This window comes from Bombus flavifrons, chromosome 13 (genome assembly GCF_040668555.2).
Source record: "Bombus flavifrons isolate JBK064 chromosome 13, iyBomFlav1_principal, whole genome shotgun sequence".
In the NCBI taxonomy this organism is placed as follows: Eukaryota; Metazoa; Arthropoda; class Insecta; order Hymenoptera; family Apidae; genus Bombus; species Bombus flavifrons.
This window is the reverse complement of record NC_138454.1, coordinates 486,720-509,558: the sequence shown is the minus strand read 5'-3', so window position 1 is coordinate 509,558 and position 22,839 is coordinate 486,720. Positions and strand designations below refer to the sequence as shown.

The following is a 22,839-nucleotide window of genomic DNA, read 5'->3' as shown; positions in this document are numbered from 1 at the left end:
GAAAAGTTAAAAGAATTACTCTACTGGATGAAGCGTGGAACAAAATTTTGAAAAAATTACAGATTGAAATTGCAAGAAAAATAGCAAGGATTACCTTTTACAACTTTTTTATTTGAGACTGTAATGACAATTTTAAAAATACGCTTTGTAGATTTATGTCATATACGTGCTGAAAATTCCATGGAAATCGATTGATGTAAGAATAAGCAACAGACATCGAAAGATGAACAAGAATGTACATTACGATTAACGGCTGTTTTTAACTGTTTGTAACTCGTAGCAACGTTAATCAATCTCAATGACATTTTCAGCATATATGTAACTGACATAAATCTGCAAAACGTATTTGTTATATTTTCATTACAAGCTCAGATAAAGAAGTTGTAAAAAGTGACTTTTACTAATTTTCTGTGATTCCAACCAATTACAATTTTCTCCAAATTTTTTTACACGTCATCTAGTAAACTAATCCTTCTAACTTCTCAAAAACCTTCAAGTCATTCAGTACATTTCTGAAAAAGTTATTCTGTTTTAAAGAGTGAGCCAATACTTATGTTACTAACTGTATGTATTTATGGGATAGATCAAACAAATTTCGCTTCATTTCATATTTTATTGTGACCTGCATATGAATATGCAAATAAAATAACAGATTTATGATAAAATAATTAGAGACTAAGAGAATTAAATTTATACTTTGTATCGATAGATGTGTTAATACTTATGGTCGGCAGTGTGTTTGAAGACTTACAGAAAGTTTTCACGAATGTATGAGTCAAACTAATCAAATCCTCTTCTTGTATATTTCACACGATCTTATTAATTTTATTATCTAACATTTGATTCTCAAGAAACGGATAATGCATTGCAGTTGACAAAAATAGCTGTCCGTTTTTAGTCTATTGATGGATGTTTGGTAAAATAACAATCAAATTTGAAAGAATTTAAAAATCCTTTGCAAACTGCGCTTTTGCGAAATGAGCACTTTTTCAAGAGTAAGAAAAATTGTGTTTGGAATAGATTTAAAATAGTCGCAGTACTAATGAACGATATTTTAACATGTTTTTCTATCTGATAAAGTATCGAGATGAAAAACTTTTTCACGTTTCACGTTCGGATTATTCCGCGATTATTTAACAAAAAAAAAGTAAGAGACCATCGTATTTTATGCAAAGAAAGGGTATCGTTTCAATGGTAAAGGCAAATATGCTAAAAAAAAATCGCAGTTGATTTTTCCACCGTTTTATAGCTTATAACGATAAAAATCCCCTCCTGGACAAAACGAGACAAAAAACTATTTCAATTTGTATTGTCAAATAGAATATCGTATTTCTGTAGGAAAAAAACAATAATTTAGTTATTTAAACAATTTCTCTGATTTTAATTTTGAAAAGTACTAAAGTTCGTTCTCCGATTTTAATATATACAACGATCTCGTTGCTACGCGAGTAACTGTACCAGACGGTTAAATTATCCTGTATCTAAAAAGTATTTTCAAAAGAAACAGAGAACCTAAACTACAAGAATATAAAATTGCTTTCGGATTGGTAATAGCAGAGATGCTGATGTCTATGTTGAATCCAGCCTGCTGCGTTTAATATCAACTTAGAATCACAGAAGCAGAACAAGAGGGCTACTCGTTTAGAGGAGTTTGTAAATTTAAGTGGATTCTGATTAATCTCGAACTTGAGTGCGAAGCGTAGTTCTGGACAGTGCATCTGAATCCCAGATTCATTGCTGGCGTAACGATAATTCACGATCTCTGCAAACACGTCGGATCACCTCGGTGTAATCGTGTTTTAACGCAAAAAACTGTGCTGAACCTCGTCACGTTTCCATCGTAAATTGAAACGATAGTCCCTGTCTAAATTACGAGTATTGTAAAAATAACAAGCTTGAAATAAGCAATACGATCGTGTAGAATTAAATTGGAAACGCGCAGTTCAATTTTACGTAAACGATGAGAGGTATTTATTCTGATAAAACTTCTGACGACAAAACGACGGACAAAGACTTCTGTGACAAACATAGAAAGTTTGAAACACAATCTTACAAAATTATTTGTTGATCGGGCAGATCCAATTATACCCGTAACAAGAAATACATATCACCGATGTTGACAAGTTTTTATTCGAGATACAGTCGAAATTTATGTAGCTGTAATATTTCAAATTTAATTCAATTTCTATTGAACGTATGTTTATCTGAAATCGCAATGTAACATAAATAATGGTGAATTCTGAAGCAAGAAAACAGAGTTCGTAACAGCATCGCTTTATCGTACTTTCCAATTCACAGAATTAAATATACTTTTCTAAAATTGAGAATTTCCTCTATCGTGTATGATTTCAACTCCTTCGCTTTTTTGTACGTAAACGCATAATTTTTTAGATCGAGTGAGGTATGAATCGCTAATTGGCCATTCCATACGGAACAACTAAACTGTGAATAAAATTCAAAAATGAAAAATTCAAACAATGTATTTTTTTAACTGTATCCATGAAATATAAATTTACGTAAATACACGTAGTTTAGTAATAATAATTTAATAAAGTACTTGTTACATACTTCAAAATTTCATTGGTTATTCAATGAAAAAATGGAAAAGAAAAAAAAGATAAAACTTAATTTCGTCTATCTTTCGATCCATTTCGAACGTTAACGCGACGATCGATTCGGAATAAACTGAATCGGCTAATTGGCGGTTGGACGTCCACTTACATGGATCAACTCGATCAACTGAGGCCGCATGGCATAGACACGAACACGAGCGGACGTGGCAGTGTTACATCGGCGTACAGATATAATCGATTAATCCGAAATTAGCTGGATCGGTTAATTCGCTCGAGGCAGTTGGCGTCGAAACGAAATCGACGTTTCCAATCGGCAGCGATTAACGTCACTATCTCTCAATATATCCCGTAGAACGTAAAACGAAACTGAAGCGACAAAGAAAATAATCTACCTCCCAAAAAAGGAAAAAAACGAAATGACAAAAAGTAGAAAGAAGAATAGGAAAAATTAAAATAATTGAGTGACGGATTTTCACGTTTAAGATCCCTAATTATTCCAAATTTCTTTCATGGTCACCTTTCTGAAACTCATGCATTTCTTCCCTTTTATTATCCGAGTAAAGAATTTTCTATATTTAACTATCAATAACTTCTAAATGATATTCGAATTTTGTATTTCAATTCTAAAATCTTAATTAATCTTTATATTCACTGCTGAATGCATGTTTCTTTCATGTCTTTATTTTTAAAGAGCCAATTATTTCATTAAAATTTCTATTAATTAATCTCTAATATATTTATAATATAATTTATCTTTATTATAATATTCTTGTTTATGACTATCTTCTACTTATTCGAGCCTCCTTACACAAATCAACTAAAATTATCTAATGAAACTTTGCAAGTCGCAAGTTATAAGTTCAGAAGATTACTAAATTCTTTCGTATAACAAATATCGCAATAAAGCAAATAGAATTTTAAAAGCAACATTTTAAAAATACCAAAGCAAAGTGCGAATAAAAATGAACTGTCTGTCAAAAAAGGACGAAAAGAAGAGGATAAAAAGAAAAATAGGAGAAAGGGGAAAAGAGGGAAGAAAATTTAGTCAAAATGTCGATTGGGATTCGCACGATGGAAGTCGACTTATCATTTGAAAAGTTTCAAAAAGTGACAACACCATGGGAAAGGGTTGAAGCGGAAGTGCCTTTATGATCGCAACCCCGGAAGCGTACATTTTTATGATCCTGTCACGAACGTGTCACGATCTTTTTCTCATTCTTTCGTACTATAATGTCTACCTTTTTCTTTCGTACCATAATGTCTATCGCTTTCTGTCGTATTATAATGTCTATCTCTTTCTGTTTCGACTGTGCTGCGAAAACTCAGTGGAAATCTATCCGTACTTTTAGAACGTCATCATTTATTTGACGCGTTTCGTTCATTCATTTGTCGAGGTAGCGGTGCACTGAATGGTCCATTTTCGTCCTTCCATCCTATTGTCTTGAAAATTGGTGTTGTTGTTCGAGAGGAAACGATTTCCACTGCGGAAACAGAGGAGTTTTTCTGGAGAACAATTTCTGTGGGCTTCTTCCCTTTGGAGACGTTGCAGGAAAAGATTTTAAGGTTGTCTCCTCTGTTCTTGTTCGATAGAATTGTCGTGTAATTTCTCTTATGTATCGTTTTATATGTACCTCATAGAAGCCAAACTGATCAGCACTCCAATTTTTCATTAGTTTACGATTTTATTAATACGCGATTAACATTCAACTATCAAAAGAAATATTTTTCGCTTCAATAAGTTCATTTATCGCAAGAAACTGATACAGATAATGATAGTATTTCAAGACATTAGAAAACAATGTTCGTATAATGACATCATCATTTTCTCATACTTTTCAATTTATGAAATTGATCAGTGTGGCTTCTGAACGGCTCATATAAAGCTACTCAATGCAGCTATAGGTTATTAACAATAAGTATATTTCTGCGTTTTATCTGTGATTCTCAAGAGTACCAACTTCACAACAATCTATACCGCTCTCATGCCCTGTCAGCTAAAAAACTGCTCACAAAGAGTGTCATTCTCAAAGATGACGATTTTCTAAATAAAAAATAAAACTTTCGTTTTCCTCTATAATAGAGTAAAAAGGCTAATTCATGGAGTGATATAATGTAAAGGAAATTGGAGCACACGGTGACTCGTGGAAAGAACAGTAGAGAAATAGGTGTTGAACGGCATACCACTATCACGAGAAATAGATATGAGATATTCTCTGCTTGCAACGTGCCGCGCTTTCGCTTCTCATCGTAGATCTGTGTTTCACCTGCCTCTCTGTAGATACCTTGGCCCTCTGACAATTTAATTAATATTATCAATGAAATTGTACAAAACCACAAGTTGTAAATTATCGATATCAATTAGTGCCAATAATAGCGCACAATAAATAAAATTGTTAAAGTTCTGAAATAGGGGGGCCTATTTTTCTTTGTTAAAATTGAAAATTTTAAAAACTATTTATGCGATAAGAGCCTGTAGTTTACAACTTGTCATTTGTATATTCGTTAATATTATTAGTTTATAAATTATCGTGCAAGAAGGCCGTTGTCGTTGCATGCGAATCGTGAAGTCTTGCTACGGTAATTCTAATGTAGTGTGGAACAGGCCTAGATGACGCACAGCTTCTTTTCACTGCCATAACGAACATTGTGATGATGTTGGACAAGGTACTAAATTAGTTTTTAAAATGTATATTGTCAGCACTGAATCTGCTTAATTGATTATGATTAATCAGTGAATTAGCCTGTATATTGTCGGATTCGTTAGCATATTTCTTGTATATTGAAGTCTCAATGAAATTTTTAATTTAGTAGAAAATTCATCTAATGAAACCTCAACAAATATTTTAACACGATTGTTGTTCATAGATCTTTATACCTTTCCGAGAATACAATTCTAAATTGATTTTAAAAGCCTTGATGTTACGATAATAACTTTATCTTTGGATTTCATAATCTAGATATCAGTAGCAGCATTCGTTACGATACTTTCTTAACAAAGAATATTAGATAAGAAACACTATTACGTAGGAATGGAATGTTTATATGGAATGTCTATTTCAAATATTTTGTATTCGAAGGATGTAGAACAGAATTCCTGAAATACGTTAAAACATGACCATACGCGCAATCCAAAAATACATAACGCGATCCCAGTGTGAAATATTTGTACGCTAACGGTTTTCCTTATTTTAGGCTGAAAACAGGAGTATTATCGTCGCGATCAGGAACGACGATCAGCCCTGCGATGATATTTTATTTATACAATTGTCGATGGCTAAATACGAAACTCATTGGACCATGGTTAATCATCCCAGTGCTCGTTTATTATACCATAAAGATATTAATTCATTATTAACTGGAATGCGAAGGGAGAACATAAATCAAATCGAAACTCGAAATTACACGCACAAGTGAATCATGATGGCGCTTCAATGACCTTTTTTTGCATTTCTTACGCCAACCATTTTTTATTTTACAATATAACAATTCGATTTCTCAACATGTAGTTTTGTTGTGAAACGAATCAGAAGAGTATTTTTGTATACAGCTAAAATTTTATTACTCTGTTATTATAACGTGTGTATAGTAACTATAATAAATCTCCTTTAACACTTACTATTTTTTACCAGAATAAAGGTACAATGTTCTCCAATAATATTAATGTCATAAACGAAGTTTCATACACAAAAAAGATATTAAACAACCGAAGAAACTGATCTCCAGAGTGCTCGAATTTCACTATATCCAAATCCAAAAAAAGAAACGCGAATAATAGTTTCGGAGGAAAGAAGATAGATATGTATGCGTATATGAAAATCATATGAAAAGCTACACAAGCTATTTGCTAAATAAGTACAGCTTTAGACGATTTCACCATTCTTCTGACTATAATGTGTCTGTACTACTTGTCTGATCAGATCTAGTTCTCTACTTAACCAAGGTGATCTATTCCAGTGACATCTTTATTCTACTAATCTAACTGGAATCAGTCTTACTCCATTGCTTCTTGTTCTCATTTATTACCCAGATAATCAATTAGTCTTCTGTTTAGATACTAATTCTCTTTCCAATTCATCTAACCCTTCCAACTCGATTACATTTAAAATTAAAAGCGGTTAGCCATAGACTTATAATTAGAAGAATAAAATCTCAGATATATCAATAGCTAAATCATTTTTTTAATGATTATATTGCTACGATAAATAAAATTTTATAAAATGAGAACTTCTAATAAAATCTTCAATGAAATTATTTCATTCCCAGTTCGAAGTAAATATCTGAATTTTTAATGAGATTTACACTCAATAAAATAGTCATCAATAAAGTTCAATGACATGAACTTCCAAGATTTGTTTTTCCAATAAGTTTCTAAATTCGTGTGACAGATCATCGTTGAGTCGGATTCCATCACCAATCACGAAAAACGTGTATTTCATAAATGATCCTAAAAATCCATAAAATCGTATCCACGACAACAATAATGGAAAAATTTCATTTTCAACGGTTATAATCGCGAGGAGAGACATTTATGAGTGTCTCAAGAAGCAATCCTTTCGTCCCCCGAACAATGAGATCCCGCGACGAAAAGGAAGAGAGTAGAAAGACTGATGGTACTTACCATGATTTCCAGCTCTGACACCGGTGATGCTGTCGCTGTCTGGACCATTGCTCGGTGCGGTGGTCGGAGCAACCGCGGGCCTTCTACTCGTGATCTTTGTGATAGTTTTGGCTGTGAGATTACGGTATCGACCAAGGACTCAGGAGGACAAGGATTCTCACGACGACGGCGGCATGGCGAATCTAGCCGCGTCCGGAACCGGCAGTTCCTCTCCACGTGATAAATCGTCGACTCTGCCTCTCAACTCCGACAGCATCGAGAGCTTCGAGAAAGACCCCGATATAATTCCTCACGCTAATGGTAGGTAATTTAATAAGCGTTGTATTTTAACCAAAGTTGATGATGTATGTGATTATCGGTTAGCACGTTGAGAAACTTCCAACCATTTGATTCTTCGATTATAATATCTATATGGTTACTAAAATTGTATGACAGGTGATGTTCCCTGAAACCTAAAAAGGAAATGAGAATTACTATACACATTCTTTCTACTGAAAGAATGACTAGATTCTAACTAGCGAAGAAGTACACTATAAGATGGGATGCCATATATCCACGAGACAATTTATTTTGGATACATACAAAGATACAAATGAAAATATTATAAAATGAGAAATACGCGAACTAAATTTCGTCTATAATCTTCTACTGCAAATTAACGATGTAAAAATGTTACGAAAATTTAATGGTTATGAATTAATAATTGATTTCAAGGTTAACTAGACATAGTTTTATACTAGATCTAATTTTATACCCATTATTTGTTTAATGAGTTTATGCGTTTAATGAGTTTGTTTAATTGATCAATACAAATGTGCAAAAATTCGAGTGACGTTTCATTAAGAGCTCAATAGGATTGAACAATTAAAAACCAATTGCTTTGACGATACAGCAAAGAGCTATTACCCTCAGTGCATTAACAATTATCTTGAACTCTATATTGCCACAGAAAATTCTTACGCCGAGCTGTGCAAGGGCACTTCACCAAGATATGTGTTACACCAGCAACGAACGGATGCAAGTACTTTTACCAACACAAGCAATGTGAGTACGAATTTCATCAATTGAAATATAACACTAGATGCATTTACCTATACATGTACGTAATACATACCATATAAACAAAAGACTAACATCGAATATTTTGAGATTTAAATTAAGGAACTTCAATGACTAATGTTTTCATATCTGTTAGTTTCAACTATTTTGTGCCAAAATAAAGCAAAATCTTTTACTTGATTAAAAAATCATGAGAATAATATATCACTCATTTTATAATTTTTTATATTTCAATCTTTCTTTAATTTCAACAAATAAGAAGACTCTTAATATTTTAACGATAACTGTAGTACAATGTTTAAATAATAAAATACGCATGATTCTTTTATATTTTCCTTAAATTTAAAAAATTTTCGAAAATAACTCGAACAAGTTGACATGGTTAAAATACTATAGGAATAGGAATTTTTTGGGACCGTAGTGTATGGCACATGGAATAACATCTCCTTGTTAAAGTTTCCCTTAAATCTTTTCGCTAGAAATGTCAATAAATAGATGCAATGCTTAAAAGATCAAATTTCTTATTGTTATAATCATTTACTTATACTACTACTCTATTCTATCTATTTGTGAGGTACTGTTATGTCCTGTTATTAAATCACTACATAGTAATTAGCATAATCGATAATGAGTTATTGCTCTGGTTTTGCAGGGATCAGAGCTAACGTACGCCGAGCTGTCGCTCCGTAACCGACGAATACCTCCTAATTGTTATCAGCCAGTACAAGTATCCAATATTCAGCGGCCTCAACTGCTGGCCATGTCGACTCTGACGCGTAGGCAACCAATCCAGGAACCAACGATTTACGCGCAAGTCGCCAGTCATTCTAAGCCGATTTATGTACCACCCCCACATCCGTACATGAGTCGCACCAACGACGAGACCACGGTAGAAACTCCATTAATCGGACATGACAATAAGGTGACGACGATTAATAGACCTATCCTACCATTTGTTTCTGAAAATGAGTACGATTCGATGCAATCAGTTGTGACTCTTCCATAATTTGTTAATATTGCATTGATAACAAAAATTAGAAGTTCATTAGAATGAAAGTCTAGAATAAAATATTGATAATCATATAATAAGTTTAAAATCAAGTATAGTCGATCGAATTGGAAAATAATCATACACATTTTCGGAATAATTTCAATCTATAACTAGACTGCGGATTTTTACGCATTTATGGAAAATTCAAATATACAAAACTACACAAAATGTACTTACTATACAGAAATATAAAAAATATCTAGAACAAAGTACTTCTTCTACTATTTAAGGAATGAAACAAATTTTTATTTAGATTCCATTTATATGTAAAAACGTTTGAAGTCTAAATATAATCACGTTAATTAGGTTTGATAACAGATTAGATCCGGACTTTTATAGATTTATGGAGAATTTGAAGGTGTCAGAATGCACGCAATATGCAAAACTAATATAAAGTATCAAAAATACGTTACTCGTTATAATACATATTTAATTCTAACTTAATTAACTTATTATTACTTAATTTACCCTCTCTTAGCTTGGTTACGACTTCTTTAGTTGCGCTCGTAAAAATTTGCATAAATATCCGTAGTCTAACAATAATCGTATCTCCTTATCTAATAAAATTTCAAACAGTCTGATATAACACACGTAATATTGTTTTTACAAAAGCTTTCTATAATAAATCTTTAAATACCTCTGTGAGTCACTGTGAATGTTTCCTTGAATTAAAATCTTTCGTTTTGAAAAAACGTAATCCTGATAAATTTCAATATTTTCATTTAAGACAGTCACCATTAAAACCTTCTTCAGTTGATGACAAGACACTTCTACATATCGACGATATAATCCTATAAGAGGAACAAATCTGTAGAATTTAATCACTTAATTTTTAAATAAATTAAAACTGTAGTTTGCAAAATTTACTTCAATTGAAAATTTACTTAAATTAAGATTTAATGAATGAACGATTTTGTTCACAGATCACCACGATCAGCCAATCTGGTACCTCAATATGGCGTACCGACACGCCGCCAGCTTCAAACGCACCAACGACATGATTCTAAAACACGAACAAAGCAACATTTCGCTCTTATACACGTTTCTCGACGCGCCCTTTAATTATAAAAAAGAAAGATAAGTTAACCTCTTTAATAAGAGAAACAAGAAAAAGAAACCAAAAGAAAAAATCGAGGAGACGACGTTCCGCGTAGTTCGTTTGCGTGGAACGTGTACGATATGTATTATTGTTAAACTTTCTCGTACATATGTTACAGAAGGTATTTATTAAACTATGAACGATGAAAGATGAAAGTAATTTAACAAAGCAAAAAAAAAAAAAAATACACATACACAAATGTTTGCGTGAAGTATAGTACGAATATATTATATATGCTTTCCGAATGATTTGTGATAGAGTTGTTATGTAAATCGAGCGAGAACGATCACGATTTCTCGATATATCATCGGGATATCGTGATTCTCGATACATGTTTCGAATAGTATTCTGTTTGGCGGGTAAAACAACAGACGGCGCAGCGATCGGCAGTAATGGTTCTAATGATCGAAGAGCGTGAAATTGGCGGGCCCTATTGAACCGTCCGTAAAAGAAACAAAAGAAAGCATAAAGGCATCAAAGATTTGAAAAATCTCGCAAAATGTCAAGTTTAAGAAAATTAAAAAAAATGTTATGTTCTCGAAATTCAGAACTTTCAGCAACTTTTATGATTCGAAGCTCTGAATAATTCATATAAATAACTTACGAAAACATTAATTATGAATAAAACGATATAAATTTATTTATATCTAACCAATAATAATCCAATTAAATTTGTGTTTTTTAGACTTTAAAATCGTTTCATTACAAATTATTAAAAACTTAATTTGTTGGTTTCTTTGTTAACATTTCAATTCCTGGCAAAATAGATATTTCTTACTACAGAAGAAAACGAAGCGAAATAAGATTTCCGAGTTCCAAGAGTTTCAAGACTTCGCAAAGTTTTAGATTCTAATCTTGCGAATCTCAAAATGAAATTTTGTCCCATCTCAAGTTTTCTTTTATTGTACACTTCGACTTAATTTGTAAGTATAACGCGTTGTCGTTTGCGATGCCATGAACGAAGTACTACAATCAAAACGATGAACATTCAATTGTCCTTTTTTCCTTTTCCTTTTTTTCGTTTAGCATTTTCTCAGAGTATAATTGGTAAAAATGTGCTAGAACTATGATGATGATAATGATGATAATGATGAAGATGATGAAGAAGAAGAAGAAGAAGAAGAAGATGATGATAATGTGATGTTGATGATGATGATGATGATGAAGAAGAAGAAGATGATGATGATGATGAAGAAGAAGAAGAAGAAGAAGATGATGATGATGATGATGATGATGATGATGATGATGATGATGATGATGATGATGATGATGATGATGACGATGGTGATGATGATGATGAAGAAGAAGATGATGATGATGAAGAAGAAGATGATGATGATGATAATGATGAAGAAGAAGATGATGATGATGATGACGATGATGATGATGATAATGATGGTGATGATGATGGTGACGATGACGATGACGATGACGATGACGATGACGATGACGATGACGATGACGATGGCGATGACGATGACGATGACGATGACGATGGCGATGGCGATGGCGATGGCGATGGCGATGGCGATGGCGATGGCGATGGCGATGGCGATGGCGATGATGATGACGATGATGATGATGATGACTATGATGGTGACGATGACAATGATGACGACGATGATGATGATGATGACGACGATGATGATGATGATGACGACAATGATGATGATGATGACGACGATGTTGATGACATATATACATATATTAAGCATTCGTCGAATGTTAAGACGTTTCGAGGTGTTTTTTCGCAGCTTAATTATTTATTGTTGGACATAAACAATGCGAAAATTTCCGTGTACAGATTTAGATAAATGCGGTGTTACTATAACGATGTTATGTAATCGTGATTAGAATTTAAAGATGGAAAAGAGAGATACAGAAATTTGAAGATTTTTCAAGTAATATAATATACGCATCTGTTGATTATATTAGACTCATTCTGTATATTCGATCGTTGCTCATTTTCGAAGCTTTAACCGTCCTTAATGGGAAGAAATGTTTCTTTTTTTCTTAAATGTAATAGTTACCCGCTACTTACGTACTAATCTTTAATTAGCCTAAATTGTTTAACTTAGAGAATGTTATATGGTAAGGTGATCGTATCCTTACATTAAATGGAAAGGTTCGAGCGAGAGAAGTAAGATGAAGATATAGAAGGGATACCGAAGACTCTTTTTCATTTCCTTTAAGATCATTAGAATTTTATGTATACAAACTCTATCACAACCAAAGTACCAGTTTTTAATAACAAAGTATGCGTTGAAGATAAATTAAATTACCGTTATTAGATATTAATTCGATTTCTGCTGTTTAAACATTAATATCAATAATATTTTATATCGATATATTAATATTAAGTCTTAATTTTATAAAGATATATGTATTAGCTCTATATCAATTTTATATTTTCGTATTAATTTCATATATTAAGTTTCTATTTACTTTTCGTGCTAATTTCACAAGAAAGTATTTTCAATGATTTATATTTTTAAACAAATATCTACTTTTATTTTATATTTACTATGTATTATAGTAGTATTATATTTTAACCTGCTTAGGAGGATATATATATATATATATATGTATGTATGTATGTATGTATGTATGTATGTATGTATGTATGTATGTATGTATACCTGCTAAAAAACGTGAGATATGATCACCCTACATCTTAGATGAATTACCGGCGGAGGGTATGCATATGTGAAAGGAGAAAGAGCGGTAAAGCATAACGGGAATAAAATTCTCGAACGTTTTGTTGTTTTCTAGGGATACGTGTTCAGAAGACTGAGAATAGAAAAAGGAAGAAGAAGGAACAAAGTGTGTAAAGTTTATATTATGTAGTACGTGCCATATAATTACAACGCCAATTGAAAACGTGACGCACCAAAGTAATTCCAAGTTATTGCATATCTGGATAATATATGCAATAGTTAATAATCTTGTGCCCACGAACTTTAATTGAAGCTCATTTTACTCGGAGCAATATGTTGTGCTTCGCGTTTCTGTCTTTTATAAGTAAATGAATCAGTTTATTACGCTGATTTTATGCGCGAATTTTATTTTATTACGCTGTGAGCTTTCACAAAAATTGTTGTGAACAACGCAGAGAAAACATTCCATTATCATATACTATACGTTTCTTTATAGGTTGACGATTCAAGTTCGAAAAAGAAACACAATTTTTTAACGTAGGAAGCCGAATTCAAATGTTTTTCGCAGCTCGCGTTTCTCGCAAACGACTATCGATAAATGTAGTATTCTAATCATTAGCGTTCTACTATTACCATTATTTTAGTCAATGCCACTTTGCATCTATTATGTCCTTAACATCCAATTAAACAATTTCTTCCATTCGATCGATTTTGGATTATCTCGTAAGCTCGATTCACAATACGAATTTTATACCATTTTTATATAAACCGAATAGTCTGGCCAGGAGTGTTGAACAAGGTCAGATACGTTTACGAATGTTATACGGTTACACGCGCTGTTTAATCTTCATCTCTGCGTAATTTCTTTCCGAGATAGCGTGTGAATAATAATGTAAAATAAAGAAACGGTCGCCGCCACGGGTTCAAACTATGATTAAGCCGATATTCGTTTAATAGACATACGTGTTTGAAAAACGAACATGTTTGACTCCTTTGATCGGCGGTAAAATGAACTGTTTACCAGCAAAATTTTCTTAATAATCACGAATTGATCAGGGTTCTTGAATAAGCGCATGTGAACAAAAATTGACACTTTCGAATGTTCTTTAATGCTATCGAATGGTTCGCGTATGCGAGATAGAGATAACGAATGAACATAATGGTGGTAAACAAAAGAAGAAAGACAGAAGTAGAAGAAATGGCAAGAAAGCGACAAACAGTGGAAGAGAAAAGAAAGAGAGAAGAAGAAATATTCAGTATTTTGTCAAAAATTCATATTACCAGTGTAATAAAAGACTTTGATATATTGTTAGAATGCGTTGTAGGTATTACAGAATGAATTTAAATATGAATATACACGACATACAAGCATACGCATCTATAAACGTGTGTATGTATGTGTATAAGAGATAAATAAGATCTTATAATTTTAAATGACTTTTAATATAGGTTTACTTGTGTAAAATAAGAAAAAAAATAATTGTGCTCAATAAATTTCAATAAATAACGATTTTGCCTATGCCAATAACGATTATTATTGTAATTATTTTTGTATAGAGAAGTAAGATATTATCTAAATATTATAAGTACATTATAAATATAATAGTGATTACAGCATATGTGTAATAAAAGTATTTAACATTGCATGTATTTTTCTGTAATATCCTGCGCCGGTTAATGGAACACATCTTGCGCACCGATTCTTTCTCAATTCTTATATCACATTGTGCTATTACTGCTTTTATTTAAACATTCAAGACACATCGAAAATATTTATAATTTCAAATCTAATCTATTTATTTTTCTATGTCTAAATATGTATTTTTAGGTGCTTTCATTGGCTATGTAACAATTCCTCACCTGTGGCAGCGCCGCAAAATTTAATTACTTCCAATGCGATGTCCCGTATACAGACAGTTAATAACACTGATGTTACATGGGAATTTATTTTATCGCGTCTTATGTTCTGAAATGTCTGAAATGCCGACCTCGACAAAAATCAATGTATTTCTTATGTCACGGACGAGGTACAGAATAGCAATAGACGTGACATGCAATGCTTTTTCGTGTTCCACGTTTTGGGGATCACCGGAACTTCTTACCATTTGTACGCCCATGTCACGTACGATATTATTGATTCAATATAGTAGTGTTGATTTGGATTAAAGCTAAAATCTTATATGAAATTATAAATAAAATATAGAACAGGATATTCTATAATTACAACGAAGTATAGATTTCTTTACTTCTACAATATTTCAGATTAGACACACTATCACACAATATATGTATTACTGTACAGCAATAGTTCATTCTTTTCTTCTTGCAAGACATTGAACGAACAGCACGTGCTTATCACATTTGTCAATCGCTAACAATAACCGTTTTATCGCTCCATTGCCTGCCGAATTAGGATATTATAGCGGCCGCGCCTATTATGGTGATTATTGTGTCCGGAATGTTAATAGTGTACGACAGTATTCGCAGGGAGATGCATTTGCAGTATAACGCATCAATGAGAGTCGTAAGTTCTCGTCTCGATATGATAATCGACCTCACAAATCAGCCGATCCCCAATTTCGATAAGATAGTAGAGGTGATTTGAATGATATTAACACTGAGTCAACAATTATATCACTATTTATTTCCAACAACTTCTAAATACTACAAGTGTCTACGAATGTTGCGTGTGATAAATGTAGGAGTGTTTTTACTGAAGAGGAGATAGCAAATATTTTTATTACCGAAGAGTTGTTAGCAAGTGACGTTCGGTGATGGTGATGTCGAGAAGGAAAACTAGTGATGGGTGCTGGCTGCTCCCCCACCAACGGTCGCTCGCGGGTGGAAGCAGCCTTCGAATATCGTACATGGGAAAACCCGCTTATCCCATGTTTGACCATAATGAGCAATAACTCAAAGGAGCATCTCGACTTTAAGTATCCATTGTATCTTATGACGGCAATTAACGGTTCCTTGGGATTATTGCGTGTCCGAGCAAATATGTTTAAACAGCTAGTGATCATCTTGACCGAACAATGGATTAGAATATATAATTGGACCACGGGACGTAACAAGTAGAGTGTCAAAAATTGTTAATAAAAGGACTTTCCTTTGCGTGATCCGTGAGACTGCACTCATTACCAGACAACCATTGTACATTCTCGTCAGGATGGTTCCAGCTATCCAAGTTGAACGTTTCGAACGAAACATACTCCGTTTTTGATGTCGTAAGGCGCGCACGTTAAATCCCTTACTTTACATATGAAAGCAGCGTCGTGTAATGCAATAATTTAGAACAGTTCATCGTAGTCCTTGACTTCACTTATCTTCATACCTGTCTGGGATATCCTGACAACAAAACGTGCGTTCTGCACATTTTGTTTGACGGCAAATGCTACACACATTAGTTTCTTACCTTAGGTATAAAGACAGCCCGTTCATTTTAACTCTGTACCTGTCTGGCGTATTCTGATAACGAAATGCGCGCAATACTCCGCGAGTATTGACACCGAATGGTACGTAAGCTTCTGACATTAAGTATAAACAGATTGCCGCGGATTGCAATTATTTAAAATGGTTCATTGTAGCATTCGAGTTCGCACATCTCTGCATCTGTCTGAGATATCCTGACAACGAAATGCGCGTTCTGCACACCTTTTTTGGCGCCAAATGCTGCACACATTTGTTTTTTTACATTGGATTTATATCCAATGTACTCTGTTTATACAAAGTGCCAGAGAAATGCAACTATCCGGAATACTTCACTGTAGTCCTGGGTTTCACACACCCCCACAACTGTCTAGATTATGCTGATAACCAAACTCCCCTTCTATTCCGTTTTTGACGTCGAATGTTACACACATTGATCTCTTACTTTAGGTATGAACATAATATCTATTTGTCGCACAATAATTACATGGATCTTTACCAATTTGACAGTTTCATTCATTTTTTTTCTTTTTTTTTTTTTATTTAATATTTCACATTCACAATTTGTCCAATTTGGACATTTGGTAGAATTTTTTAGCTGATTCATTATCACGTGGGTGGCTACCCCCAATGGGGTACCATCTTCGTGTTTGTTAAGATATATCCTTTATGAGATCTGCTGGGTGTTTCCTTTTTAGTCTTCTTTCTATGCTTGTGTTGATCGTTTCCGCTGCCAGCCGGTTCGGGTGCGTTGCTATTCTTTCTCTGTACTTTCTTGCGCATCTGCTAATCTCTTCCTTGACCGTTGATATTCCAAGGTCTTTCCGTATGTCCTCGTTTCTAACGTACCATGGGGAGTTTACTATTGTTCTAAGAATTTTTGCTTGGATTGTCTCTATTTTGGTTATATGTCTCTTTGCTACTGTTCCCCATAGTGGTATTCCGTACGTCCAGATTGGTTTTATGATCGTTTTGTAAATTTTTAATTTGTTTTCTATGCTTAGTTTGAATTTTCGACTTGTTAACCAGTACATTTGTCTCCTTGCTGCCTGTATTTTGTATATTATTGATTTGATATGCTGTTTCCATGTGAGTTGTGTATCTATGTGGAGTCCTAGGTATTTGACTTACTTTGTTTGTGTTATTTGCGTGTCGTTAAGTGTAATGTTTGGTGGTATTTGTTTTCGCAGTGTGAATGTAATGTGGTTGCATTTATCGGGGTTTGCTTTAATTTGTTTAACTTGTAGAAACTTTTATATTTTTGTGATATGTTCTTGTAGTAATGTGACTGCTGTTACCGGGTTGGTGTGCCTGACTAGTACAGCTGTGTCATCCGCAAATGTCAGTATTTTGCTATTGGTAGTCGTTGGTATGTTGACCATGTATAGTGTGTATAGAATTGGTCCTAAGACGCTTCCTTGCGGAACTCCTGCCTTGATGTTTTTAACTTCAGAGCATGAATCTTTAATTTTTACTACGAAGGTTCTGTTGCTTAGGTAGGATTTAATTAAATGGTATATCTGCTCCGGGAATTATTTTCTGATTGATTGAAGTAGTCTTTCGTGGTTTATTTTGTTAAATGCTTTCTCGACGTCCATAAAGAGGGCTGTGCAGTATTGTTTGTTTTCTAATGCTAGCATTATTTCATTTGTGAGTCTGTGGTTGCTTGGATATATTCCTTACTAACTTGGCTGTGTAAGTGATGTTTGATATCGTTTCTTATTATCACTGCGATCCGTCCGTGTGCTTTTCCTGAGGGGTGTTTGGTATCATATATGGTGTAGTACGGTATTTTCATGTAGCTTTTTGGAGTGAAGTGTGTTTCTGAAACAAGTAGTATATCGATATTATTGTTATACAGGAATGTTTTAGTTTCTAGGGCCCTTTGTTGTAGGCCGTTAGAGTTCCAGGCTGCTATTTTAAGCGTGTCCATTTTTATTTTTTGCTTAGCATATTTGTAAGTAGTTGTAGCATGAGTGTGATTTGTTGCGTTTGCTGTCTAACGACTGCGTTTTGTTCGCTTATCATTTTTGTTAGCATTTCCGTGTTTTTGATGGATTGCTTTAACAGTTCTTTGATTTCTGTAGCGTCGTCGATGTTATTGTTCTGGTTTTGATTATCTAATGGTGTTGACTGTTTGACTACTTGCGCGTAGCTTCGGCTACCAAAGGTGTTGGTATTATTATGGTTGATGTTCATTACATGCTGTACGTTTGTTGATGTCTCGGTTACTGTGCTATCCTGTTGCGTGTGGTAGTTATTGTATGTCCTGTTACGAAGCGGTGGAAAAAGTTTACTTTGAAGTTGTTTTCTGACTGTACAGCCTTTATAGCTAGCTGGGTGATTTCCACCGCAATTGTAACATTTTACATCATTTATTTTTCCCGTGTGCGGGCAGTTCATTGTTAGGTGCTTTCCTGCGCATTTGACACACGCCGGGTTTCTGTTGCAGTAATTTTTTGTGTGTCCATATTGTTGACACCGCATACATTGTGTTATGTCTTTTTTGTGTCTGGGTGGCTCGACTGTAATTATTGTGTTTAAAATTTTTTTAATTTCGAAAATTTCTTTGTTGTTATTTTTAGGTTCAAGCTCTATTAAAAATAGCGGTAATGGTTGTTTAGTATCAAATCTGGTTATATTATTGATCGTTCTTACCTGATGTCCGATTTTGGCTAATTCCTCGCATATATTATTTGTATTTGTCTTAGGGTGTAAACCTCTGATTACTGCTTTGTAGCTTTTATCAGTTTTGGGTTGGTAAGTATGATAACCAGCGTTTTTTTCTTTTAGTGCTTTTGTCACTTTCCTATAAATTTCTGGGGTATTAGTTTGTACTTTTACCTGATCCAATTTAAGTTGTTTAATGGTGTAATTTTCTTTTCCTGCCGTGATGTTTAGCAGATCAACGAGGGGGTCTATTATTTTAGCATCTATGTAGATTGGTGGTGGTTTGGAAATGTGTGTTATTGCTTTTTCAGCTGGGTCTGAATCCACTTCTTCTGGCAGTGAGCTGAAGGAGTTTTGTAGAGGAATTTCCTGTAGCCATTGTTGCCTTTCTGTTTCTATAGCCCTCCTAGCATTTGTGTTTGAAGTTATTTTTCGTATTTTGCTGGGAGTTACATTCTTCCAGCTTTCGTTCTGATGTGGTAGATCATTGTTGATATTATTCTTTTCGTCATTATTTTGTGTAATTTCCATTTCTATTTCATTAATAACTGAGCAATCCTGAACTTCGCTTGTTGGTTTATTTGGGTTTGTTTTATCTATAGCTCTGTTTATAGAATATGTTTCGCCTTATTTAGAATTTTTATTGGTGATATTTTTTGCATGTTTTCCATCATTTAGCGATTGATTCTATTATATGTCACTTTGTTTTCCCACTTGTCGCACTTACGGAAGCACTGATTCACACGACCGTATAGCTCGACTGCTCGGGCAGAACTGAGTATCATTCATGACGCAATATCTTTCTCTCACAGAACGATTACATAGATGGTTACGAAGGTTATGTAATAAGTTGTAGATTATAGCCTAGGTATATCTATTTAATAATAACTAAAACACATACGTCCCATAATGTCCCTATCATGTCCCATGATATTCCTGCGATATCCTATGATGTCCCATGACGAGTTATTAGTCTAGATCAAATCACCCATAGATTTCAAAAGAAAATTTGTATGGTCTAGAATCTAGAATGTGTTGTGTTAACGTAGATCTTAGATTGGCATCGCTTTGCAATGATTAATGAACAAATACAAAAGCTATGTAGAATGCGCGGGGTAAGGGCAGTTCCACTTGGACTGAGATTTAGTCAGATAAGTTCTACTTGTACTGTGGACAAGTACGTTAAGTCATACCAGAATCGTGGATCAAATCGCATTCCTCATCCCGTTGACCGTGGATTCGTTATCGAATCTAAATTCATTGTCACCAACATCTCGATTATCTCATCACCGCTATTACTTGTTAAACTCTGTAGTAAATACATTTCTATCAGTAAGATATCATTTATAGTACATAACAACGATGGCCAATTCATGGGCAGATCTATTATACGCCCCTAACTGTAATGATAACCCGTCATATATATGTCGGAGATGAAAGGACATCGGAGCCTTCCCTCTGGAACTTCGGGAAAACCCCTTAACACCGTAATCTAGAATCTACCATAGCTGTAATTAAACAATTGTAGTTTTCAATTCGATTGTAATTGTTCGAGACTTGTAATAGTGATCTTGGACTCTAGGCGACAGCCAGTCATCGGACGAGGCCGCGGTCACGGGATGAACGCTTTGTCTGGCAGAGATATGGAGTAATTCCATAGCTCTCCTTAAAAAGGAAATAGTGGTAACACTCGACAGTAAACATTTCAACGGTCTCCGTCCCGTAGCTCGCGACTTGCAGACCCTATTCTTCGATTAAGGTGATTGCCAGGTGTCGATGCGTTTCTGCAGTACATGTGCAGCTTTCCCTCGAGGGCGGCTAGCATTTTTTCTAACCACCGATATGGAAATTGACCAATTAGCAGCAACGTCAATTTCCCTCACCTTCCGAACGAAGGCTTTTCTCGACGAATCCGAGGATCTCGTGTCCTTAGACACACCCCATGTAGTTTTCCTCTATGGCATCATCGGGACGGAAAGTCATTCTCTCGTGAGGTCGTATTAGCGAGTAACTTAGCGTCTGTACGCTCGGTAGATATTCCACGTTTTAACAAAGAGTCCGACTTAGATTTTGTGAGCATGTTCATCCATCATCCCGTTGACCGCGGATTCGTTATTGAACCTAGGATCATTGTCATTAGTTTCTCGAGTATCTACTTACCACGGTTACTTGTCCAATCCTATAATAATCGTATTTGCACTAGTCAATGTCTTCTGAATTGCATAACGACACTGTGTAATCCAAACGAAGATTCGTTTCACGCCCCTAACTCTAAATTCCAACCTTCTCCGACATATATATGTCGGAGAGGAAAGAACACCGGAGCCTCTGGAATGCTGGATAATCCCGCAACATTGTAACCTAGAGCCTACTATAGCTGTAATTAAACAATTGTAGTTATTCAACCTAATTGTAATTGTCCGAGATTTGTGATAGTGAGCTTGGGCTCGAGGCGACAGTCGGTCGCCAACGTGCCCGCGGTCAAGGGATGAACGCTTTGCCTAACAAAGGTGTGTAGTAATTCTATAGTTCTCCTTAAAAGAAATATCTCTGGCGACACACGACAGTAAACATTCCAACGGTCTCTGTCCCGTGGCCACACGCAGTTCCTATTCTTCGAGTAAGATGATTGCCAGATGTCGATGTGTCTCCACAGTACGTGATCAGCTAGCCCGAGGGTCGTTATAAACACTAATATCTAGTTACCTAAAGTCCTTCGAACAGATAAACAGTCTTTGTCTCAACTACGGGAAGATAGGGGAGACCTATTTCTTTCAACGAACGGCGTCTCCCACTAGCAACTTTCCCTCGAGGGCGGCTAGCATCTTTTCTAACCACCGATATGGAAATTGACCAATTTTCAGCAACGCCAATTTCCCTTACTCTCTGAACGAAGACTATCCTCGACGAATCCGATGATCTCGTGCCCTTAGACACACCCCGATATAGTTTTCCTCTGTGGCATCATCGGGACGGGAAAGGCATTCTTTCACGCGATCTCATCGACTAAAGGAGTAACGTCTTTACGAATTATTATTGTTCAGACTTAGACCTCGCGAGCACGTTCGTTCATCATCCCGTTGACCGCGGATTCGTTATCGAACCCGAGACCATTGTTACTAGTATCGCGGGTGCCTAATCACCATAGTCGATTGTTAAACTGTATCATCCGTGCCTGTGCTAATAAACTGTGTCTTTATTATATCGCAACGATGGCTAATTTCAATGAAGACTCACCAAACACCCACAATCCTAACCGCAACGCCACTCCGACATATATATATGTATATAATGTCAAGTTCACATTCTGATTACGGTTAGGAGCGTGTAACGAATCTTCACTCAAATTAGACATTGTTGTTATACAAGAGAGATAATATTTATTGGTACAAGTATGGTTAATACAGAATGTAATTTCGACCAATCGCGGGGAGACGCAATCGCGAGGAGAGACGTCAACGGGAGTCGTAAATTTCACGTTTTTGGTCAGGAAAGTGACGGCAGTGTACATTGCTTTTGATTGGATAAAATTTTGGTGGACTAGGAAGGGCCTTAGCCGCCCTCGATAGAAAGTTGCTAGTGGGAAGCATCGTACGTGAGAAAAGCTAACTTCCCCGTGTCAAGCCGTAGTAGACAATACTCTTTAGAAAGCGATTTAGAAAAACGATATTTGTCCGGTCTGA

At 34.8% G+C, this 22,839-nt stretch overlaps 1 protein-coding gene across 4 annotated transcripts in view; it reads left to right on the top strand.

The window, feature by feature from the left end:
• LOC138185892 (protein turtle homolog B) overlaps positions 1 to 11,124 on the top strand; it is a 137,734-nt gene extending 126,610 nt beyond the window's left edge. For all 4 annotated transcript variants that reach the window (XM_069125217.1, XM_069125215.1, XM_069125216.1 and 1 more), the window contains 4 exons: positions 7,204 to 7,491; positions 8,141 to 8,235; positions 8,903 to 9,172; positions 10,225 to 11,124. In XM_069125217.1, coding sequence (XP_068981318.1) covers positions 7,204 to 7,491; positions 8,141 to 8,235; positions 8,903 to 9,172; positions 10,225 to 10,302 — 731 coding nt within the window. In that variant the 3' untranslated portion in view covers positions 10,303 to 11,124. The remainder of the gene's footprint in view (positions 1 to 7,203; positions 7,492 to 8,140; positions 8,236 to 8,902; positions 9,173 to 10,224) is intronic.
• The last annotated feature ends 11,715 nt before the right edge of the window (positions 11,125 to 22,839 follow it).